The sequence below is a fragment of the Falco naumanni genome, chromosome 1, assembly GCF_017639655.2.
Source record: "Falco naumanni isolate bFalNau1 chromosome 1, bFalNau1.pat, whole genome shotgun sequence".
Lineage (NCBI taxonomy): Eukaryota > Metazoa > Chordata > Aves > Falconiformes > Falconidae > Falco > Falco naumanni.
Window position 1 is genome coordinate 111,619,219 of NC_054054.1, and position 26,114 is coordinate 111,645,332.

The window sequence follows — 26,114 nt, forward strand, 5'->3', positions numbered from 1 at the left end:
GGTGAATTTATTTGTCATCATTTGGTATCACAGCAGCACTATGACTTTGACCAAGGTCATGGCAAGGTGCTGCACACAGACACGCTCACTCCCCCTCAGAAAACCCCGCAGTTATAGCAGCAATAGGAAAGCCACACTATTAGTCCCAGATTTTGGATGGAGATCCGAGTAAGACCAAAATAACACAGCAATCAGTGCCACGTCCACAAAGATAAACTCCTAAGCCATGGCCCCATCACAACCTTAACCCTGTCTTCCTCCTCCTTACCCCCGGACTCATCTGATAGCCATGCCAGCTCAAAACATTGTTTTCCTTTGTACTATCTTACCAAAACACAGCCAAACCTCACACCGTCAGCAGCGCAAAGCCCTGGAAGACGTCTTTCCAGGGCAAAAAGCAACCAAGTCACCAGAGAGAATCCATCAGTCCTGAGCAGTTTTAGCACTAATACTCAAGTGCAAAGAAGGCACAGATAGAAAGGATTTGGTGGGATCTCTAGGACTTCTTGGGATAATTTGGCTTTTTTATTTGGGACAGTGAAGGGCTATGCGCTGCTGCCAAGATCAAAAACTCTTGCAGGGACCATGTGCTACACCAAGAGTAATTCTCCGAGTGCCGACATACTCTTAAATACAAGAAATACCAGTGAGGGACTCTTAAAACCAGAGCAGGATAAACCTAGGGAGGTCCTCTCAGTGAGAGGACCGGACCCTGCCAGAGCTGGGTTTTGTCCAGGGTGTTCAGGAATAGGAAATGAAATGCACAGGAGAGGGGCCAACAACTTCTTTAGCCTGGCGGGGGTAAGAGGCAAGCATAATAAATATCTAAGTTCCTGCTTATTAGGAAATGCTTGGCAAATAACACAAAGCCTGAAGGGGGTGTTAAAGAGAAGTATATTTAGTGTTATGGGAAAGTTAATGAGAAGCTGTAACCATTATATATGTATCATATATGGAAAACTAGGTGAGGCCCCTATGGACCATTATACACTGCATGAAACTTTATGGACACTGTAATGCATTATTTTTAATGATTCCCTTGCCTACTTCAGGCCCTGGAAACCAAGAAGAGCTTGCCTAGCTTCCTGGTGGTGTTCTAGCAATGACACCTTGCTTGTTGCTAGATTTCTGGGTTACTTTAATGAGAAATAATTGGGTTACTTTCCAAGATTCTACAAAGCCCATATGCAATGAATTAAAAATAAAAAAATCTGAGAAAGTTGCTACTGTGTTGCAGTGCCCTTCACATCCTCTACCTTCCAGAGGGTTACCTCCCCTGGTTAACCATTTATCCACAAATATGCCCGCAAAAACATTGGCACTTCTGCTAGTTCAAGTTTGCATTGTCATCATCCATCTCTAGGGAGAGCCAGGCCACAGAAATAACCAGCTGCAACATCACAACGATTGCCCCTGCAGGAGATGTATATAATGAAAATTGAAAGCTGCAGGATGAACTTCTTACATACTTGTCCTTTTGGTTTATTCATCAGAAATAATTATCTGTGCTTGCATTCACAGGAGCACATACTTTATGATGTACATGAAAATTTAATGGATTTTTAATAATACTGTTACTACAGCAAAAGCAGGAAAAAAAGGCAGACATTAAACTGTATGTGCCGTGTTGGTGGGTAAACGGTGCTGAGCCAACATCAACAACATGTAACAAGTTTAGCATCAGTGACAGGGAAAAGGAACTGTTACTTCCAGTATCTGAAAATTGTAGCAAACTCTAATCCTGAATGTTTAGCATAAAATCACCCTCAGCAACAGAAACGAGCGTATGCATGAAACGAGCACACGAGAGTTTTTCTGGGTGTCAGGACCCTGCAGGTGGTACCCTTGGCCTTTGAAAGGTGCCCAAACTCCCCAGCTCAGCTTCTCCACCTCTACAATGGAGGGAAGCCACGTGAGTACACCCCATGGCAGCAGCACAAGAACGCACCTGAATTTCGATTTCCGTGGTGCCAATTAAAGTACTCCCAGCATTTTACAAAGCTATTGATGTGTATTCCTTAAGCATCAGCAGAAATTATTGCTCCAGCAGGAGAGACTGACACTCTAAACACTTGCCTCAGAAGCCACTCTGCAGCTAACGAGTCAATGCAAAGCATCACCATGTCACCAACACTTGGACTGACATCTATTTATAGACTAAGAAATTATATACGTGGTATCCCCACCAACAGTGACACATCTTCATTCAGGCATGAGTCACCTATTCACAAGCACGTTTCCAAAAATAAATCCTATTTACCAGAATTAAATTCTACATGCTCAGGAGAAAATGTCTCCTTAAAAACAAAACAACAACAAAAAGGCACGTTAGAAAACCAAATGACAGCAAACAAGCACTGAAGCCTTCAGCCTGCTGGTCTCCACATCTTGTACAATCACACTGAGGCTGGAAACGTTTAAGATAGAACAATGAAGACGGTCGAACGTTGTCATTACAGACCCTGGCCAAGGTCACCAGAGTGCTATCGTCCAAACAGAAGTATTCAGAACACTCTTGGCGACTCGTGCTTTGCAGAAACAGTAAGTATATCGCAGTTATTAGAGAGAACAGGCACAGTGAGCGCCAAGTAATCCCAGAAAATGTAGTGTTAAATAGAGGGTTCAAACCACAAAGCTGTTGATGGGGAACGTTAAAAACGTCAGCGTGGCTGAAAGACATTCGCCAGTGGTGAATGTCAAGTAGCAAACTACTGTTCAGCAGATGCAATAAAAAAACGTAAGGGTACTTGGGGAATGGGACCGACATTACAGTTGTTGATACAAATTATATCCAGAAAGCAAAGAAATAAACGGATAAATAAATAAATAATGCAAAAATGGAACGAGTTCAAACTTCTTTTATAGTAATAGTCTCCAGTTGAGCATAATCACCAAAGCTATAGTGATAAGATTGCCAAAACTAGACAAACATCTGTGAGATGAATTCATCTCAGAGGGGAAGCCAACAGCTTGTTATCATTAAAGAGGCAATGCTCTCTCTGCGTTTGAACTGCAGGCTGCCTTGTTACTGCGTTTGCTGAGGCAATTGCACCAGATGTTGGCAGCTATCTTCAGATGGATGACAAGCACCTGCTGTTGGGGAAATTAAACGCTCATCGGCCTCCTATCCTTCAGGGGAGGGTGGGCCGGGAGGGGAAGAGGGGGAGTGGTGACGGTTGACCCTCTGAAATAAACCTATTTATGCAAAATGACAGTAAGTGCTAGTTTGCCAAGCAGGGAAACAGAGTGGAAATTCATTGGATCTCTTCCATTGCCCCCGGTGAAATCTGCTCCCACTCTCCCAGTCCTGACAATTAACATGGCACCAATCTGAACTCGCTAAACCACTCATCGGAGTAACAGAGTCAACAGAGAGACCTTCTCCCAAAAAGTCACCACTCGCACAGCAACTTCCCCAGTAAGGGAGCATCACCTCAGTGGGCTCTGCTGCGCTCCCTCTTTTCCAATAAACACCACTACAACAAGCCTACAGCCCGGCACCTTCCGGCAGCACACACCAAAACACTTCCCAATGCCAGCAGCAAAACAAATAGATGCTCGAAGTGCAACCCTGCACACGCTTGTATTGGTCGAGATTTAAAATCAATGTGCTGGAACAGGGGTGCAAATATAATCTCACTTTTGCTACCAGCTAGTGGTAGGTGAGCGTGCCTTACCGGTGTGCTTCAGACCAGCCTGTCTCAGCACCAGGAGCGGCAATAAGGTCATGATGGGCACTGCAACTCATATTAAAAAAGAACACACATAGCAGCTTCTTCTCTGGCAGACTTGCTAGTGTTTTCAACTTTCTGTGAAAAGAAAAACTGCAAAATGTGAACTCCTTTTATATGAGCAATCATTCCTTTACGATATATCCAATACTCTTACTTCTTCAAACTTACACGGTGATGACATTACAGCAGAGGTATATTCTGCGATATAACCTGCCAGCAGGACCCACTGAGCCCAGATCAGTATTTCAATGACATCTTGCCCTGGACAGTAAGTTGAAAACACTGTTGTTAATTCCTGTTCACCCCAACCCCTTGCGAATGTCCCTGGCAAAGACGACGTCTGTTTCATCTCAACTGGCCACATGCATTTTAGGTATCCTTCAGCGTAAGAGGCAGATAATCCTCATTCTGCTTAGATTATCTTAATTGGCTCTTCATTTGAGCTACTTTGCCCTTGTCCCCATTTCAGAAGTTATATTTATAAATGCATATACTGTACCACTGCACACATCTCCCTCTCCGGGCTGGCAGTCACCAACCTGCTGCACTCGGGTGCCACTCCGCTTCTACCAGAACATGCTCTGGCGCATTTCCGCGCCCCCCAGCCCCCTCCCCCCCCAAAAAATGCTGATTTTGTTTAAGAGAGATATACGTGTAAGATGGATGTCAAATGAATTTAATATACTACCTCTGCAGAATTAGCATAAGTTTAAATAAACTAGTCATCCATCAATATTACGTGTGCGCCCAAAACTGGGTTATTTCACCTCTAAGACTGACAGAAAACAGTCCTGTGGATTTTTAGCACCCTGATGGAAAAATCATAGGAATCGATAAAAAGAGAACAAGCACACAAACAAAACAAGAACCCTCAGGCCCTACACAAAACCTTCCACTTTAAGAACAATTTTTCCATCAGAAAAATTAAAAAAAAAAAAAAGTCTTTAAAAAAAAGTTTTTAAAAACCCAGCTGCAGGTGTGCATGGCTGGAGCCATCGCTGCAAGGTGGCCTGACGGGCACAGGGCTTCACTCCTGGGAGCACAGGGAGCTCTGCTGGCGTGGGGGCCAGGCACGGGGTCACCGACTCCTGGGGACAGAAGGGACAGAAGGGCCGGGGCACCTGGCAGCCCTCTGCTCAGCAGCACCCTGCCCTGCACACTGCCAGCTTAACGGGCTGAGAGGGACCGAGTATGCCATTCACTTACACATGGAGAAAACCTTATCACGCCTCCTCCCAGTAATGTCTGCTCTTTTTGCACATTTGGAACAATTCATCTGAAGTTCCTCACAGACACTTTTAAAAGCCCTTTTCTTAAGGGCCCAGACTCAGAGCTGCCCTTAAAAAATCCTCCCATTTCACATCCTATCACTGAATCCTGCTGTATTTATTACGTAGTATGACAACGATCAAACACTTACTTTCTAATCAACTGTCTTTTAACTAGCTCACCTTAGCTGGCGAGCCTACCCTGAATTTGTGAGCAGTACAGTGCAAGCTTCAATTACACCACAAAAAGTTTTAAATAACTGCTATTTCTTCATTAGAGAACCAATGTTAAAACACAAGCTCTCCCAAGGCAAAGCTTTGGCACCCTCAGCTGCAGCTGCTCAAAGAACAGAAGTAACGCTCCAGATACAGGTTAGTGCTTCGATGGACGTCAGGAGCAGTGCCTACATTTACAAATTACTTCCCATGGAGTCCAGGAGGCTGCACTTCGAGACAAGTGCCAATGTGGAATCTGATGCAATTTTGCAGCATGTATTGGAAATACCTATCAGAAAACTTTACCTGACTCCCACTGCTGTGGCTTAACATCACTATCTTTTGCTTTCGATGCAGCTTGCTGGGGCAGAGTTCATCTTGCTGTTGCTTTTGTGCATAGCAGCCAGCCCTGTGGGTCCTGCTCCAAAAGAGGGGCTCCGAGATGCTACCACAGCACAACAAAACCAAACCATTTCCTTCCAGAGAAGTCTTACACCTACAGCCCCACTCATCCGCACTAGGGCTGAATCCAAGAACACACCAGGGATAATTTAAAGATGTTACCAAACACGATTAACTACATTTGTTAGGTATTTTGTATAGCTTATTGTGTTTGTATAAAATAAAAGCAGGGGTGAAAAACAAAACTGACTTAACTTGGGGTCTCAGGAAAGATAGAGGTAATTTTCACAGGTTTGGCTCAGTTGGAAAACTGACACAAAGAGACTACAAACAACATTCATTCACACACATGTTGGAGGCAGAAACATAAATATTTTCTTACAAATTTTTTCTTCCTAAACACAGCCCTCGATTAATTACTGATTTCATTTGGGCTCTTGGCATGATTCTGGGTCACCAATGGTGACCTACTCTGCAAGCTCAGGATCAACACTTCTCCCCTACTTTTACTAAAGTATGCGAGACAGAATATAGGGCACTAACCGTAACTGTGCCAAAAAACCCCGCAACACCAACAACCACCAAAGGAAAAATCCAAAAAAACTCCCAGCTGTCTTAAAATACATTTTAGGCAAGGGATGCAGGCGCTGCCCTCATGGCTCCAAGGAGCTGGGCAGCTCCAGCCGTACACCCGCAGGCACCCAGAGCAGCCCAGGTGCACGCAAGGCTCACCCGCCGTCCCGCTCACGGCTCCAGGGTGATGCCTCCGCTCCATGGCCACGCCACACTGAAGAAGGCTGCAAGTGACATGAGTGTTGGCATATTTACATTTCCCATGCCCTTCAGAGCTTGCTAAGTAAGAAAGGCAAGGAAATGTAAGGCGAGATAAAACAGCTTGCCCAAAGTCAGACAGCAAGTGGGTGGCACAGTGGGAAACAGAAGACAGATGCTCGGGGCCCCGGCTCTCCACCACAATTACCTAATCTCACACAAGTTGCAGTGTTACAGCACAAAAGCTTCCTTACCATTTCATTTAACCAGAGTAGAAAAGGAAATAAAACTGTACTTCAGACTTCTGCTGAGTTCTGATACAGCCTCCTTGCCCACAAATCCTGCCTTAACGTTTCCTCTTTTCATAAAATCCAGGTAGAAACCACCATCTAATTTATAACAAAACCACTTCCACAAAGCATGTGTCTTACTACAGACCACCTGAAAACTGACTTCCTGTGTACAACTTCTCACTGGCAGAATGAAACCCTTGACTTCTTGTGAAGCAACGATCGAGTTTCTCAGTTTTTAAAAAAAAAAAAACTTTTTTTTTTTTTTTTTTTTAAACAAAGGCATGCGTTGGAGGGGAAAGAAATAATAAAAAGTGCTTTAGGCCATGAGGGACTCCTATATCCCAGATCCCTCTGTCACATGCCAAAGCAAAAATTTAAAAGAACATTCATTATCCTTTGGAATATCAGGAACATAACACTGAAATAAGGAAATCCAGACATACTGGAACTTTACAGCACAAGCAAAGGGCAGAGGCAGCAGCAAAGCCGAATGCCACTCCATGTTTTTGTAACCGAACAGCCCCCACAAATATTGTTTTTCATCATCCCAAACTTAGCAGAAGCTGCAAACAATGACGTATTTGTTTATTCTCATTCTCTTTTAAGGCGGTGCAATGATTCAAATTAAGTAACTTCTCCCAAGGTACACCCAGATACCTTAGATAGAAGAAAATAATATAATGAGCTACAAGCTATTTCACACCAGGTCTAGAGCTCAGAATCGCTTGGAAGGGAACAGTTAGGTTAGCAGCAGCTAAAAAAAAATGCCACCACATTCTCTATTTTACTGTGTATTACAAATGTTTTAGGAACTCCAACTACTACGGACCGGAATGTAAATGAGAGTCCAAATCTGTCCCTTCTTTTCATAAAATGTAGCCAGCTCACAAATACTGCATCTGGAAATACAGTGCTGAAAAACCTGAAAGCCTAACAATTTGTCAAACCCAAAAATGACTTTTCTGCAAAGCAAATACTTCAAGAATAGACGATCCATGTATTCCATTGACCATTAAATCTACATACCAATGTCCAACAGATGTAACAATACAGTTCAAACTGTATGCCAAGTCCAAATTAACTAAGCTTTCACTTTCATACAAGCAAAATTCCTTGCAGCTCCTGCCTCTGGCCTTAGCCCCAGCTCCACACGGCCTTCCAAATCTCCCCAAAATGAACCCATGGTGAGAAAACCACCTTTTCTCATGCTAACAACTCTATTGTAATAACATCTTCAGAGGCCACACTCAAGGTCTCAGGGAAAAGTAAACCACTGGAGTGCTTAATACTACAACAGCGCATTAACTCGTTCACACCCAGACAGCCTTGCCAAACAAGGAGGAGTCTTCTCTCATGATTTCTTGATTTCTATTTTCACAGCTGTCAGGGAGGAAAGCATGTAGGAAGCAAGTTACGTAAACCACCCGATCAGGCTGAAATCCTCAGCGAGCATCACACCTCCCTCCCTCCCTGCGCACTTACGCAGAGAAAGCACGGGGACTTTATTACAAAAGATTATTTATTCAGAGGTTAAACCCGTTGTTATTTACGCTGCTGTCTGTGTTACAATGCACTGTACAACCAAAGAAGGAAATTCTCGTTCTCGCATTTTGCTGCCCTCAGGTTCGCTGCTTTGAGCTCTAGTTCCCTTGCCAGACAGCGCTGTGCCCTGCTAAGGCGTGCCTGCCGCCCCGACAGCCTGGGGAGTTACTCTCCTCTTGCTTAACTGCCACCCCACAGTAAGCCATGCCTACGGAAGGAAGAGACGAGAAAATTACAAGCCTTCAAAAGCTCGACAGTTTCACAGGAAAAAAAACAACATCAGAAGCTAGATATTATTATTCCGCTGGTCTGTTTTGCATCTCACAGGAAATAACGAGTGACTGTACAAAACGTTTCGGATCCAGAGAGGTAATTCAGAAATCCTGTCTTGTTTCAACATCTCCAAATCTAAAAAGCCATTCTTGAGGAAACAACATATTCCAAGCAAAGTTGAAACATGCCTACGATTTGTCTGAGGGACCTCGTGGCAAGCCAGAACAGAAAACAAAATTAATGCATGCCGGTCTGTTCCAATTTCATCTGAAAATTTAAAATAAAAATCAAATGCCATAGGCCCCCTTCCCCAAAAGTCATTTTAGGATTGCTGTGAAAGGAAAAACACAGCGTCAATGATCCCGCTTCGGGATTTTCATCCCGCACAGCTGGGGCCACCAACACCAGCAGTGCTTTTCTAGCAGTTTGAAATAACAACATGTAAAAATATTGTTTGTCCACAAAACTATTTCACACACCTCCTTTAAAAATCACCATTCTTTTTCAAAAAAGTATACATTCAAAGTGCATTCTCTGCCACACAAAAAACCACGATTTTCCTACAGGAACAGTCTAGACGGGCTGGTCTAATAGCTCCAGACAACTGAAACGTACCTTTAACGTAACTGTGTTCCCACCGTGCTGGAAACGGGGCGGGAAGGACACAGTCGCCTTCTCATTCAAGGGACTGTTCCCATCAAGTCTCATTACAGTGTTCCAATAAGAAGAGTTTTACTCAGAATTCTGTTTCCATAATTGGGTCCAGAAGTGTACCTGGAGCCCAACCACATCAACGTATCAATTAACGACCGCACGCAACCCTTTGGGTTGGTAAGCTCATCAGGCGGCTCCACCAGCCCACCCCTCCCGCCCCGCACCAAAGCGGCCCCGAGGCCAAGGGGGGGAGCGGCAGCACCGAAGGGGTTAAAATCCCATGTCAAACAGCAAGTCCTGGCTCCAGACCAGAAGGGACATGGGAACCGGGGCAGCTGAGTTATAAAGGCCTTATTGTAGCAGCCCACTGGATTGGAAATGACTTGTAGGCCTAATGAAACAAAACTTTGGCAGTAAAACAGAATGAAAGGAATGAGACAATAAAAGAGAGGAACAAAGGGAGCAGAGTTGTTTCAGCTTAGGAAAATAAGCTCACTTTGTTGTTGGGAAAAGCCAAAGCCGATTAGGATAAACCAATGACTAGGCATAAGTCTTCCAAACTAATTACACAGTTCACCATGTGAAGTATAATTGCAAGTTGCAAAATAAGGACTACACCACTTTCACAGGAGCTCCATAAAGGGAGCATTACCTAGTAAAAAACGAACCCAAAGAAGCCCTTTATCATCAGTCACTTGCAGCTTAAAAGGTGCAGAACATGCCCGTCCTGAGAAGTGTAATTCATTAGCATCTGGGGGCTCTCTCCTGCTGGTCACAGTCTGCCGGGTCAGGCTTTAACAGGCCGTTGCTTCCCCCCCCCACTTTTTTTAAATGATACCAGAAGCCTTAAACACTCCGACATGTCCTGATCTGGGAGAGCACCGGTTTGTTACACTTCCAGCAACCTACCCAACAGGCAGATCTGCAGCCCCAGCCCCACAGATGGCACAGGGCAGCGGTGTGGCCTCTCCACACTGCTAACACTTTCTCTTTTAAATTCTTTTAAAACTTGGTCTTAACAGCCAGCTTTTCACACATCAGCACAAGGGCAATGCTGCAGGCCCTGGATGGGTTACCATGGCTGATGAATTTATTTTGTTTGCAAGCATGTTTGAAACATCTTTGACTGAAAAAACAGAGGATCACAGAAACAACCAAGTTAGACTATCAGGATTAAGTAGTAAGACAATGGCTTTTTAATTTATTTTTTCCTTCTGATCATAAACTGTTACAGCTTGGAGTTTTGTTTCCCTGGCTTAGCCTCCTTCTGTCCTCCTGTGGATCCTGCTCCCTGAAACCCCTGGACAGTGAAGCCTCAACCCCAAACTCTCACCCAGACATGCCTCCTGCCGGCCAGCGGCACTGGGCTGCACCCCGGCCCGCCTGCACCCCTGCCCGCCTGCACCCCCAGCCTGGCCATGCCACATCCCACCAGGGCTACGAGCACTGCAGCCAGCTCCTTCCTTGGCACCCACACCCCCGTTCCTTGGCACCCAGACCCCACCAAGCCGCTCTGGGGAGCCCCACAACAACTGCATGTGCACAGGTTCAGCATCACCATTCAGCTCTAAGCATTCAGCAATCACAAGGCTGTTAATTACATTGCTTCACGCTGTTCTGTTAACCCTTTTGACTTCATTCAGGTAATTTTTCCCAGTCTTCCTCCACAGCTTACAGCAGCTAGGGATGCTCACCTTCACAAAATGAAAGCTGGGACTCCTACAGATCCCGGGCTTTACAGAAGGAAAAAATAATCACTACCAGAAATTTCACAATCAAAGTCTCAGGAGTTTTCATTCCCACGTGCTCCAACAGGCAGGCATTTTCACTGGTGAAGTCAGGAAGACGGTTTATTAAAGCAGTCTTTTTTTTTTTATTATTGGAGAAAAAGGCTCTGGCATTTACTTTTCAAAAAGCTGCAGTTTCAAATTCAACACGTTATGCCCTCTCCTGCCAGCTTCAGTTAAATGAGAGAGTCCACCTGGCCCCAAAGCTCATAGCTGTTCTAACCGCGTTGTGTACTTTGAGAGCTACCTCCAGTTACCAAAACAACCTCCCCTGGTTGCAAAGCTCTTCTCTGCAGCAAGTACAAACAGGATTTCAAGAATCACAGCAGTAGGTAAGCAATTTTTTCCACACCAATAAATAAGCTCAGCGTTTCAAAGAGCAAGTCACCTGAGATGCTCTTATCAAATATGGGTGGCTCCTCTGTCCACTAATTATGTAATGCAGTTTTCTTTATTTATTTTAAGAAAGCACTAAGCAAATGCAAACCTTGGCAATTGACCACGATGCACTGTTTGCACTGCAATGGCCTGGCTGGAGAGCAAGGCTTGTGTGCTAAGCAGCGCACAGCCGTATCCCCAGGCCCTGCCGCGAGGAGCTTGCAATCCGGGCAAGCAAGTCAAGGAAAGGTGGGGAAGCGGAACGGGGAAGGAAGCAGCTCCTACAGGGTCCCACAGGGTCAGTCCTGGGCCATTATACCAGAATGCAGCATCCCACCCACTGCAGCATATTAATGAGTCCTCTAATTTAGTTGGAACACAAGCCCCCCATTTCCTAGGGTCATTAACTAGCTCTGCATCTTCTCACAACCAGAGCCCTGGGGAGAATCACCTCAAACCACCCCACAAACCAAACCGTCCCAGCTGACAAACAGCAAAGCGCAGCAGAGAGAACTTGTACGCCTGCACACAAGGTCAAGTCCCGGTGATACAGCCCAGAAGCGCCTCCTCCAAAACACCGACTTCAAGCTCACCTTCCTTTGCACAAGCTAGGGGAGGGGAGCCTGAACCAGGGATGCAACTGCAGAAGGTCACCTGGTATCACAGGGACCAAGGCCCATAAGCCCAAGTCCTGCCGGAGCAGACCATGCAGCCCCAATAGGACAAACCCCAGTTCTACTGCCAGAGGAATTGGCTCCAGCCTCCATCGCAACTTCTGTAATTATCTTCAGCGCCTTCACTTTTTAGTCTTCAAATCAAGACACTTGAAAAAAATATTTGGTTTTCCAAAAGCGTTGCCTTTGGAAAGCCAGACCTCTTCTAAGCTATCTAAGAAAGGGAGAGCACAAAAGCAGAACTGAAGCGTCCTGAATCACTAGTCACTACTGAAAAACACAGCCTAGCTGTCTGCATTCTCAGGGACTGTAAAATTGCAAGCATGAAACTACCAGATGGTGAAATTAAAAAGACTGTATTAAGACAGCATCCAGACAATATGCAAAGCACTTATATTGAAACTATTATTAACTTCAAAAATACAGGTTAGAGGAGTTCTGCAATCAGCAGTAACTACAGAAGAAACATCCAAAAGCTCATGTAATCCTTTAATAAAAGGCTCAGCAGGCTGTAAACATCCTGCCGGAATCGAAGATTATTATTGAAAATAAAATGAATGGTTTGCAAAACAGCTATCAATCCAGCACACAAACAATTTATAAACTCCCCTCCTCAGCCCTCAGCAAACTTACTGCCTGCCCAAGACTTTCCAGGGCAGATAAAAGAAATGTAAACTAACTGCAGGGAATGGGAGCTGCTTCACTTTGTGATACCCCACTGTGTCCTCATGCAATCCTACATCTAAATCATCAACTGCTGCACTCCAAAAGACAGGAATCGAGCTGTATGGAGCCGTGTGGACAGCAGGGCGGACGTGAGTCTCCATGGAAGGTTGGTACCCCAAACCACTCTCAAAGCAGACGGCTCTGCAAGCACTTCACTGTGTTGGACTCCTGAGCAAGCTTTCAGAAGGCTTGGGGATCCAGGAAGCTCCATGGAAGTCAGCGGCACTAAGCTCCAGCCAGAGCCTAGACTGGGGGGTTTGAGCCATTCCGTCACAGAAAAGACTATTCTGGCAAGGTTCAGGTTTCCTTCTGTGCATAAACTTGTTTGATTTTTGGTTTGGGGGTTGGGTTTTTTTAACTGATGTCAGGATTCCACATCTATTTCCACATGATCCTGCATAATGATTTTTTAATAAAAAATTAAATGGAGATTCTAGTGACTTCCGTATTACTCTTGCTATTCACGTGGTTCCTTCAGGCAGTTTCACAACTTAACAAGCTCTCTCAAGTACATCTATCTGCTCCTTTTGCTACTGGAATCGGAGGGAAACAGAAGGCTGATTTTATGGAGAAGACAACTGTGTAATCATTCAGCTAAGGGTCAGATCCTTCCTGAACATAAGAAAAATCACCTCCCAATGATTCCTTTTTCTTTAATGAATGTAAACAGTGTTGGCAGTGTTATACACATGCACATGTAACAAACAGAAAAGGAATTCCAGAAGCAATTCCAGAGACTTCAATAAATTACACTGAAAGGCAAAAAATGTGGCCCTCCTTTGAGCACAGGCCTCATTGCACTTTGGTTTTTCAAAACACACTTTACAAAGAAAGGGGGAGCAGGGGGGGTTGGGGAGAATTCAAAATATGTAGTGCTCACTTGGGCAGGAACTTACCTTGCCAAACTGTTCAAAGTATTGCTTTACGTCTTCCACTACTGTATTAGCCGATAATCCACCTACAAATATTTTCTTTGTTCTTGTGACCATCTGTAAGAAATTACAAGACAAGCATACGGTTTAACCAGATTATTTCAAACAATACAGGGAAAAAAGAAATATTCTACACATGCCATCCTTAACCCAGTTAATGAGAATATTTCTTTACAAAAGCAATTCAGATTCTATTTGATTAGATGCTTCTTTTTTTCTTTTTCTTATTTTGTTTTTATTTGAGAAATGGCTGAGTAAAGGCACTCAATAACAGCTCTAGCCCCTGGGTATTTTTTTTTAATAAATGATTTTTATTGTGCTTCTCAATGCAAATATAAGTGAAAAAGGAGTCCAAGTGTTATATCTTCATAGCTACCATCTCAAAATAAGATGTGCCATTCCTGCCCCCCTCCCCTACTTTTTTTCTAAAGACAGAGTGCATGCTCTTTCACAGACAATAGGTACTTAGATCAAATTAAATCCCCCCACCATGGCAGGGGGATTGGAACTAGACGATCTTTAAGGTCCCTTCCAACCCAAACCATTCTATGATTCTCTGAAATCGAAGAAACGTATTAAGTTTCCATCGGTCAGTTTAAAATGAACTTGCACAGTTATTTTAAAAATTATCAAATGACGGAAGACAGCAAGAGATACCCATGCAGTCCTCTACCTGTCACAAACCGCATGTCAGCTGAAATGCCCATGGTATCACCGTCCATCAGGGCTGGATCAGGCCCTTCAGAAACCCCATTGTGTTCCCCAAGACCCCAGCTGAGCACCCAGCTCTTCCTGCTGACCCACACGCACCAGAGTTCGGTCCATACAAGGTGAAGGGATGATGCTGAACTCGCTACAGAGAAGGTGCTATCAGATAACCCATCATCCATAACCTGTAACCCCTCAAGATGGGCAGGATCCAGCCCAGGGATCCAAACCCCAGTGGTGGCAGGGGATACTGGTGTCTTTGGTGGGCTGCTACTTGACCCTTGTGGGCTACCTTAAATCGGGGCAGATCCAGGACAATGCTGTCAGCGTGCTCTGAAGAGGTGGGCAGCATCCCCGTATGCTTGGATGGAGGGGAAACGCCCCAGCTTACAGCAGGCAGCGACCTTACAGCTGGAGATAACTCACTAGCAGCCTACCCCACCGCATGGAGATGTTTTAAAGTCAATATTGCACATTAACTCAAGAAACCAGCAAACATGTCCATAAGAAATTCATGCACTAGAACAAATTAGTTTGTTTTGTATGACAGAAACTGGCTGAAGCAGCCAACTTAAAGACTGAAGAGAAAATACGGCCCGTAGCTCCAGAACCAGGACTCGCTCAGCTAAGTACCGGCCAGCAAATCCTGAAGCACACAGGGAACTGCTGAACCACAGCAAACACTGCAGGTGCACAAGCAGAACAACTGCTGCGGCTGCTCGCTGCACAGCCTGGATCTTTCTCACCATTTTATTTTTTCACTGAAGACAAGATGCATTTTACAACAGTTACTGAAGGGCGCACGGTGCATCCCAGCACCTCCTCCGCACCAAGGGTTGCCGTGGCTCTGTGGCAGTGCAGCCACCCCGGCACAGCAGGGGCTCCCCCACGGCCCTGCCCCCGTGCCACTAGACCCCATCCCACGCACCGGAGCCACCGAGAGCGACAGTGCTGCCAGCCCAGCTGGGCTGTGCCAGGCGAGCAGGGCCGCAGTGACACACCGTGCTGTGCAGCGGTGGGCAAAGCCTTCACGGAACCCTGGCAGCGAGCAAAAGCCTTGGAGTAGCCCCAAAATCTCCCAGCGCAGAACAAATTAAACATCTCTCCTGTCTCCAGTGCCATTCAAATTAACCAGAGTAGATGTTTCCCTCAATTGGCCCCTAACCATGCTTTTCAGACCTTTGCTTTTTTTTTTTTTTTTTTTTTTTTTTTTTAAAATTATGAAGAAAAGAGAGTGGGGGGAAAAACAGTGTAAAAATTCAATTATTTTTTCCTGGCTGCAATCTAGGACTCCGAAATTGAAGCCCAAGCATATATTTTTCTGTAGAAAATTGTCATTTACAAATAAAGAATTGGCTAAAGCCGACTTGTAACTAAAGGATTTTGCAGGGCTGTCAAGACCCCTCTGCCTGCCAGCATCTGATTTAAGATCAGGCCAAGCTTCTGTTGTCATACAAAAGAGGGAGGAAAGCAATTACTCTAAAGCAGTATTTGAAATTATCATCATTTTTATATTTGACCAAGAAAGAAAAGAAGAGCTACTTCTTTTAGAAGCCAGATTGAAGGTTAAAGGAAAAAAAAAAAGACGACTACTTTGTTTCAATAGCTTCAGTCAAAGAAAATATTGGTAATGACAAGCAAATTCACATTTTAATGCCTAGAGACGTGCTGCGAGCTGGGAAATGGTTTCAGAAATCAGCTCTTTGGTACCAAAGTGAAGCACAAAATTAAGTCTGCCTTTGCAATCTACATTCTCCTGAAGAGACGGTTCAATTGCTTTGTTATACATATTCCCCTCAGCAAAAGAAGTAACGTGTAGCCTTAGCAATTCCTGCTATCCTGATGTGCCTCAACAGATTCCATTGCCTTCCTTTCACCAGTGGCACGAGGTACCGACATGCCCCAGACCCACCATTGGCTCCACCAGGCGTCCCCTTCTCAGTCCACCTCACCACCATCGACCACCAGCAGCCTCGGCGCCACAGGACATGTGCCAGGCTGGGAATTGCCCTTTTCCCTGTAAAGGTCCAGGCAAGCGCAGTGGAGAGGGTGGATGGAGCCCACTCACTGCGGTGCCATGACAACTTCTCATGGAAGGCCAGGAGGCCAGCACCATGCTCCGCTTGGATTTAGCCCAGGGCACTCAGGAGAGCCCCAGCGGGCAAGAAGAGCTGCTGTTAGTGCTGGAAGCATCCATTTGTCTCTCAAACGTTAATGCCAGGTAAAGTGCTGCGTGCAGCTGACTTGTCTGTGCTGGTGCAGCCGTGCCATCTTTCAATTATTAGGTATCAGCAGCAGGACTTGGACCAACTGGAAACAAAGCCTCCAACTCTTGCTCTAACCTGCAAATCATCCCTCGTCAGCTAAACAGACGAATTACATGGCAAGGCTTCATCGGGGTGAGAACCACTGAGCACTGTGGTCCTGCCGTGCACAGGGCTGCCGGGCGGCCACGAGCCCAGCCAAGCATCGCACCGCAGACCCAGAGAGAGCCTGTCAGCCCAACAGCCACGGGCTTGCAACGAGGTTAGCCCACATGACGAAGCACTCAAAAGACATTAAAATATAAATAAAAGTAATCACTAACTCAGGGATTTTACTACACCAGGGACACCTTTTCTGTGTAGGTCAGCCACTGAATCGCCAATAAAAAAGATTATTTAAAGCACATTGAATTGCCAGGACCAGGGACATTCACACACGAGTACTGAGAAAACTGACGTTACCTGAGAAGTCCCAAAATTTCTCCTTGCTAATGGCAGTGAGGGCACAGGAGGAGACTGTGCCTTACTTCTCACCAAGCACCCTCAGCAGATGCAGGGCACCTGCACAAACAGCTCCCGATTCATCCCAGTGAATGACGTCCTTACTATCCCATAACGGTATTCTCCACTATCACCTCCCCAGATCTGTGCTTGTTCCAGGGAGGAAAAAACAAAGGGTAAAAGAGTATTTAATGAAGACACATAGTGCTGTTTAGTAAATCCTAAAGGTGGCAAATAATCAGAGTCACAGGGAACTGAGCCAAATGAAGAGCTTCTCTTTTAAAAATGTTTTTTAAAATCAAAATTTCTCACACGGCTCTGAAAAATAAATCAGCATATCTTTAACAACAACCACAAAAAGATCTACTATTTCATAAAAGCTTTAATGGATATAACTAAGAGAAATATTAATTATAAAAAAAATAATTGTTTATTATAACAAAAAATCCCAAAACCTCTTGAGTCCCCAGCCTGAAGTCCCTCCAATGAAATCACTGAGGATCTTCATCTTTCCCTGTAAGTAAATTTAGAATCTGTTTTCTGGAGGCTGCTTACAATGGGGGCACTCCTGCAACATGGAGTCACCTGCAGTGATTTGGGGTCTGGTCCCTCAGACAGCAGCTCCATCTGCTCTTTGCCTACGGTGGGAACGGCAGCGTTTGGGTACTAGGAAGTGATTTGTGTGAATCAATCACAAACCCACGTTTTATGAATGACTCCAAGTGGTCTAGGTCACTTGGAAACCACAATACTTCCAGCTTCATGTCTTTGTTTCTAATTTGCAGTATAATACATCTATCATGCGCTATTGCAGGACTCTGCAAAATGCAGATATTATGTACTTTTGGAGCTTTTGTATACTGAAGGTGTCTCTCTCGCTGCAGAAAGAATCAACAGGGGAGAGTTAGATCTAACACTGGTTATAGTCCGTTAATTGTAAGTACCAGCAGAATTGCTTTATTTGTATACTGTGTTAGTGTTGCAGTTAATCAAAACACATGTGACTACTACTGTGGAGAGTCATTCAAGGTTACAGTCTCTTTATTGGCTTGGCTTTTGAAAAATACATTTGCCTTTGTGTTCTGAAACTGAGCAAACACTTCAGGTGGTGCAGAAGCAGGAAAAAACCACCCTGCTTTAGCAAGAGTTCCAATTTTATGCCATTTTTGCAAGGTTAAGGTTGTAATTAGATCGCTTTGGGGCATGCCGGGTAAATCTCCTCCAAACAACAGGCTGAAGATGCAGTCACTGGAAACAAAAATCCTGCCCCACTCAAACACATCAATACACTACTTGAGTTAAACCCAACTGACTCAGGTAAAATGAAGGAACTGCAGTTTTGCAGTTAAAGCCTCCAGTTCATTGTCTGTTAATATCCTTACATACTCATGTACCAACTCTGTTCTTTGTTTTCTTGGTGTTTTTTCTTTCCCAATTGAAAATGTCTTATCATGGCTATTAAAAATGAATAAAGGGGATTTTAAGGTCATGAAATATTTTGCAGAATTCCCAGAATTTCAAAATCTCAAAACAACAAGTATGCACTACTCTTTTCAGATGAGCCAAGGCCCAGCCTACGTTGAATACAGAAGTTACATACTTGACTTCAGGGTAATGGGTTCAAGTGTCATTTCAATGCCGTTCTTTGCACAGCCTTCTTTTGCTTCCCTCCCCCCCAGTTTTAGTGAAGAGATCCCGTCTTAGGAGGCACAGATGATGAGGTTGGAAAGGATGAGCGCTTACTCCCAGCTAGCACAGAGAGCACACTGAACATGTCACTGGCAGGTCTCACTGCAAAAGTGAAATGCACGTGCTTTGTAACTGGGTCATCCAAAGGTGCAGGCACAGTTAAAAATGACCTGGGCAAACGTAGACGGCAGCAGGTCAGAAATACTGGCATATTCTGCATGCCATCACATCTTTGCTTGAAACAGGACTACTTTCTAAATGAGTACCCACTCACTAAAAGCAAGGGGCAGAGACAGGCGCTGAAGTAAACCAACACACACGGGGCTCAAAGAACGCTCTGGAAACCGGTGCATGAACTCAGCTCTGGTGCACACCTATGTGGAATTCATTAAGGCTTTGCATCCTCAACCTCTCAACATGGTGGAAGTGGACTAGAGTACTAATAGTGAAACTGCATCACAAATTGCTGAAATTAGCATTAATTTCAGATTAAACTAATTATGCATATATAACTGTTTTCCAGAGCACCTTCCTCTCTCTTGTACGATAGCATGTATGAGTGGGTGCATGTGTATTGCAGCTTGCTCACCTAATCTGTAATTTGACATTTCACCATTTCTAATGTATCCGCCTTCTAAATAGGTTTATAATTGGAAAAATCATCTTTGGTATATATGCTGAACTGCATTTTATACCCCATTGTGTTCTACATTCAAACTACAGCATTACCTCTAATTAAAAACAACAATAACTCATGTAATAGGGGAAGCGATCTTGTTAACTAAATTGCTAGGCTTCTTTGGCAAAGCACAAACCATAAGCAAGAATTCTCCAGGTTTTTTTTTTTTTGCCTCCGGGATCCTCACAGCAAGTTCCAAAAAGCTATTAAAAAACAAACTGAAACATGATACAAAGCCCACGACGAAAAAGGCAGCATTTGTTGAAAGCTGCCAACCTTTCTGTAAGGTTTCTATAAGCAAGGGAACACTCCAGGAACCAGCCCCTTCCCCGGCGTTACCGTACGGCTGACAAACGATGGACAGCACTGCGTACTATCAGCTAGCACATACTAGACACAAGCTCCGCAACAGCAAGAGGAACTCAACCCTGTGCAGAGGCAGCATGGCTTTACATGCACATACAACATGCTTAAGTATTCAAAATAGGATTTCAGCGAGACTTGAACAGTGCAAATACCTTGTGCCTGACCCTCGTGTAGGCTAATGTCATCCTCTGAGAACCAGCTCAAGCTATAGAAAGGTATGCAGGAATGAAAGAGCTCTTTAATCCAAACAAGCAGCACAGATTCCCAGCGGGGTAAATCAGTTCCCTTGATTTCTGTGGAAAATACAGATGGGTTGTATTCTCCCAATCCATTCATAAACAAAACTGTTAACCTAGTCCCTGCTGTATTCCTAGTTCTGGCTGGCTTTGGTTTTGCTGTTAACTTTGGGAGGGTTGTTTTTTGGCTAGTGTTTTATTTTTCTCCCTCGATGACTATGGTATCAGCAGGAGGCAGAACACACAAAGTGATTTTTATATGACAGATTGAATTGGCAGCAACCGTCAGCGCCAGGCTTGGCATTTCACGAGCAGATCTGGCCTGGGCCCAGCAAAGCCCTTCCTGGTCATCTTCCCGATTACAACCAAATTTAACTCTCTCGTTTGCCTCCCCTGGGAGCACCCACCCCTTATTCACTCACAGGTACAGTTAAGCAACAGCAGCCCGTCACAGGCCACGGGCATGTCCCCAGAAGAAAGGTTTGCTGTCCGGGCAGGAGCATCCCATGCCCTCCCGTAAGCCCCCTACAAACCACCCCCTGCTCTCCAGGCACAGCAATGCCTTTACGTGTACCACCACAAAGAGCTCCCTTCATGGCAGATCAAATCTCCTGGAAATTAGCCCCAGCTGTGAGAGCTCAGCATTTTCTTGAGCAAAATCTGGCTTCAAGCTTCATATCAAAAGACACAGTAAAGTTCGCCAGAGCCAGACTTCACACCCTCCAGAGAACAGGAATAGATCACAGCCCCTCAGCCTTGCTATAACCAGTTATATCATGTCCCTTGGGGCTGCTCCCTTCCACTGCGCTCTAGTTAACTCTTTTATGGGTTACAGAAGCAAGATACAGAGGCAGGAAGAGGGGAGCAGAAAGAAAATCTTTTTAAATCCCCCTGGTTGCTTTAGCTTCTCATGCACGCTATGGTAAGGAAAGTAACTCTAAATTTTCGCTGAGTGCAGACAACTTACCTAATATGCCTGCCTGATTACTGTTCAGCAGTGCTTAAAAACTGCATTAATAAGTTTACATGAAGATGATTATTTTTAAATGAATACATCTCAGGACCACAAATGGAGATCACTGCCCAATGTGACTATGTACTAGGGGTGGGATTTTTTGCAATAGCCATGTAATGTAGGGACAAAGGTCCCAGTGGGAAGCCATTAAGACTCTGGTCCTAAATCTACAGGCTACTGGCAAACCTTCACCTTGCACAGGCAAAAAGAAAAAGAGGGAGAGGGAGAGACAACATTCCACCCAGGGACCTCACGATCAAAGACACTGCAGCAATATCCGATGGAAACACAGCATTAACTGACCATTACCACATTTATCAATTCCTCTTCATATTATACTGTCTTCTGGAAAAAAAACATCATGTGCCATATCCAAAATACAACCAGAAAAATTGTGTCCCCCAGCTGGACATACAATTGTGAAAGGACATGCTTACAAGGGCATGTTCAAGGTCGATTTGGAGTCAGGCTCTACAGGAGAAGCAGGGTGGGCTAAAGTGGGTCAAAGTGGGAAACCAAGCTAAGCAGCTTCCCAAAAACATACCCAAGTCCTTGTTTTTTAATCTGGAACAATACAAGGCAGCAACCGGCTGTGCCTGCCTTCCCGAAGCTGGGGGGGGGGGGGCTGTGCAGCAAGGCAGAGCCTGCACGGAGGCTGCACACAGCAGCCGGTGGCACTTTCTGCTGCCGCAGCGCGGGCTGCCTCGCCGGGACAGGCTGTGCTCCTGCCCATCTGCTGAAGGCAGAGATCTGTGTGGAGCTTCCACAACTCAGGGCAGCTGAGGGCCTGCCCCAGAGGACAACCGATCACAAAAGCCAACAGCTTCAGAAGCTGTGTGCCTGGAGCTGGATGCCAAAATCCGTACTGAAGAACTTAAGTGGTGTTATTTTTCCAGGTCCTACAGGTCCCATTGACTCAAAACCCTCATCCAAAACTCCTCACAATTTTTTTGTGATTTGAATCATATCAACCCAATTAAAATCTATAAATCCGTTAGAGCAAGAGCAGCAGGCTAAATTAACTACCTTTGGTTATTGCCATGTTTCACACAGCTGCAGTTGCCAGCTCGCCACTGCTGCAGGCACACGGGCAGGTCTGCCACGGGCAGGCCTTGACCATCAAATGGCTCATGGAAGCCCAGGCAAAGCCGTGTTCAACCAAGAGTTGCTGTCTACTGAGCAGATGGGCTGCCCAAGCCTGTGAAGTCACGGTGCCACGTGACGGCTGTCAGCTAGGAGCCAAAATGCAGATCCTGCACAGGCCCTCTCCCATTAGCATACAAACGCTCACAGGGCAAGGCATCAAACCGCTTGCAGGGGACGTGCCCTCATCTCATGGGCAAAACCTTTTTTTCTTTGGCTGCTCCACGCTCACCTCTGAAGTTAGGAGAGCACGCACCAGCAGTGACACTGTTCAGCCAGCCATACCTTTTAGCATGCAAGCAGCTTGCTCTGTCAATACACCCAAAATCACGTGGTTCTGCAGCCAGGATGGCTTTTATGGTGCTGTCAATGAACCTTTCTTTAAGCATGCACTTACAAAAAGGAGAAGGAAGACATGTATTTGGAGGTTTAACACAGTGTTTAACAAAAATCCAATAGCGCATTCCAATTCAGAGACTAAGAAAAGTACACATTCTGTAAGAGTTTATAAATTCTTCCAGCTCCAAACACTGAGGTCACTCCAAAAAGAAGTTCATTGCCTCTACACTGCAGAAAGCACGATGTAATTTAAGTACTTCTAAGTTAGTATCAACTAATTTTTCATGATAACCCTGTCAAATCAGTGATGAGAGCTCTCTGTTAGACTCTAGATAATGTTCTGCTAAAACAAGAAAAATTCACAGGAAGAGAAAAGAAATGCGTAAAGCAATTTACCTCCCTCCCAACATATTCCAGATGATTTCTCTGAAAAGAACAAATGGAAAAACTTTAACCCTTAGCCTTGATTAATTCATCTACATAATATAGATGCACATGGCAATCAGTTACTGATGAGCAAGTTTTACTTCATCTGCTGAGTCAAGCTAATGTCTATGCAACGCGCTGCCTGATGTTTTCACAAGGGTGATCCCTTCCTCCGATGCGAGACCACTGGAATCTTGCAAAATGTCCAGATTTGCCTATTACTGCTGTTGAAATACTTCCACAATTTTATGAAACAACGCCTTTTCTTTTATCCTCTTCCCCCCTCCACAAATGGGTTGGTGAACTGCATGAATTAAGGTACTCCTACCTTCATCTCACTAAAGAAAGATGTTTCCCTTGCCAGGGAGGGAACCCACCAGCCATTATGAAAGCAACATAGTTGTCGCTCTAAAGCGGATCAAATAACCCTTGACTAGGAATAAAAGGGCCCCTGAGGAGCGGCACTGAGAATGAAGAGTGGAACCAAGACAAGAGAAAACATTCATACTTTTTCCAAAGGAAGGCAGCACCTCGCAGCTACAAGATCTTGTCTCCCTTGCGTGATGTTTACTCACTTATTGACCACGGGGCAAGTAATTTTAGTCTCCATAGGGCCGATGTATCAAAGAGTCTTGGGAGAAACTCAGCTGGAGACTGCAGGGCTCAGCATTTAAGCATACATTTAAACTTGCAGCATTTGTGGAAGCCTCATTAGGTTGAGTACGTTGCACAATCGAGTACTGTGTGCCTTGATTTCCACGAAAAGAACAAAACAAAACAAAAAAAAAATTCCCTACAGCTCAACAGAGCCTGTGAGGCTTCACTCATTAAATGTCTAAGCCACTGAAAGTCTGATTTGAAGATGCTGGAACAGTGAGTGCAAGACATTGTTACTGACATTATTGTTATTAAAGGAAGAATAAAAAAATATTGTTCCTAGCTAGGAAGGTCATACCAAACTACCAAGCAAGAGATAAATCAGCCAAGGTCTCCAAAAAAAGACATTATTTCTCCTTTACTCCAACATCTTAATGTGTGTGACTTTTTTTTGTGCTGGAAATATATTTCTATAAATCCTCCTCTACAGAAAGCTTTGCTTTCAGAAGGGGAAAAGTAGCAGATAAAATACTACCCATCAAAATGAACTCAAGTCCCTAGTAACATAACTAAATGTGTAATGTTACAGATGTTTTATAGCCAGGATGTCGGATCCATTTAGATCATTTTTACAAACACGGCAAGAAATATTTCCCCAGCGCTAGAAACCACGCTAACAGGTCTTAGACCAATTGTTTATCCAAACAAAGACGCCGTCTGGGAACAACAATAACTACCGACCAAAACTTGGAGGGCTCATTTCTCAGCTGTGTACCATCAAAACTGAGAGCCAGGAAAGGATGCCAGGCCGAAAGAGGAGCTAGCATTAAGACACAGGGGCAGGAAAGGGGGTAAAAGTGTGAGAAAAAGCGGCACAGGGGTAGGAGAGGATTACCAGACCAAATAAAAGCAGTAAGGACCAAGGGCAATTGCTGCGCCCCTGAGAGCTCAGGAAAAAGGGCACACATCTGCCGTGAGTCGCTCCCCGCCTCCGCTCACAGCACAGAGCTCTTTCCTTTTCCAGGCTCCCCAGAGCACCACTGAGCAATTGCTCCTAGTGTCAGAAGACCAAATAGATGGCAACCACCATGCTTTCAGAGTGCTCCTCTTCCAGGGCAGGTGGTTACCAGCTCCCCGTGCAGCAGGGCCAGCAGCCCGAGCTACCCTGCAGTAAGAGCAAGGCTCCAGCTCTTGCAGGACCGGTCAGACACACTTTGTTCCTAAGACCACCCCACAACACTCCTCTAACATGTCCGGGTGCCAACCACACCTCATCTAGTAGCACACACAGTATCACCAGCGTGCTTAAACAGCCTCGTCTGGCACCAGCACTAACTCTGCCTGCGAAGGGCTTTCATTGCTGTAGATTCAGTGGCTCTGGCTGCTCCCCCTCAGCGGGACCCAGACCTCCTCTGCACAGGACGGACCCCACAGCCAGCACACCCCACAGCCTCTGCCAAACTAGATGCAAAAGCAGTCCTTTTCCAGGGGTAAATAAGTAGATCCAACTCCAGCTGCTGCCAAAAAAAGCCAAAGAAAAATGAGGGACAGCTTGACCCACCTCAAACTTTATGTAGTCATTGTTGTACAATGACAGCAGAATCAAAGGGGCTCCTTTATCCGCAGCACGTTGAACCCTCGAGCTAACATACTTCTGTTCAGTAGAGTACCGAAACCAGTGACCCACTGCCCTTCTGCCACCCCCACTACAGCAAACAGACCACAGGCTTCTACTCGTGTAAGTCCTGCTGAGACCAAGGCGGGCAGGCACACCGTGAAACCACCGCGTGTAGCACAGCCCGACACGGCGCCGGCACCGGCACCAGAGCAAGGGCGGGCTTCGGCACAGCTGAGAGGGCTCGCACCGCAGAGCTGCCCCTTGCCGAACACAAACCCATCATCCACCTCCAATGCACGCCTGGGTACGCAAATGGAAATCATTAGTGCTCTGCGTTAATAGCTATTCCATTACATGCACACACGGCGGCGGCGCACACACTGCCTGCCCGGGCTGAAGGCACGCTTTGACTGACGTATAGTTTTACTTTCTAAACCCATTACCAAGTGGTACCCAACACTGAAAGATTTATTACCCAGAATGATAACTGCCTCATGCTGCTTTGTTTGTTAATTGTGACTAGCTTTGCCTTCAGAAGGGTAGGAGCCTAATAAATCAGTTATCTCCAGGAAGAATTTACTTAAAGCTGTTAACATTGTAAACCCAAGTACTTGGCAAGAGATTCTGTGAAAACGGATGTGTTTATACGTTGGCATTTGTATGACAGAACACACAGCGTGACTCAGCACCCAGGCTTTTAACAAGACCATCTCTTAAGACCTTGATGGGTTTCAGGCAGGCTTTTGTTCACCAGAACAGGCCAACTCTCACGCTCCCTTCTCACCTCCCACGTTGGGCCACGCATCGCCAGGCTGGGGCTTGCAGCACACCAACTCCCCACAGCAGCTCAGGGGACTTACAAAAGCAGGAGACAGCTAAACCT

General features: G+C 45.2%; 1 protein-coding gene across 19 annotated transcripts in view; it reads right to left on the reverse strand.

Annotated features, from left to right (window-relative positions):
• The window catches only part of MSI2 (musashi RNA binding protein 2), a 251,201-nt gene that overhangs the window by 149,786 nt on the left and 75,301 nt on the right, over window positions 1–26,114 (reverse strand). For 18 of the 19 annotated variants that reach the window (XM_040578309.1, XM_040578264.1, XM_040578217.1 and 15 more), the window contains one exon: window positions 13,615–13,707. In XM_040578309.1, the coding sequence (XP_040434243.1) occupies window positions 13,615–13,707 (93 nt within the window). Of the gene's footprint in view, window positions 1–9,114; window positions 9,322–13,614; window positions 13,708–26,114 lie in introns of those variants that run through there. The other variant, XM_040578345.1, reaches the window with a different exon arrangement.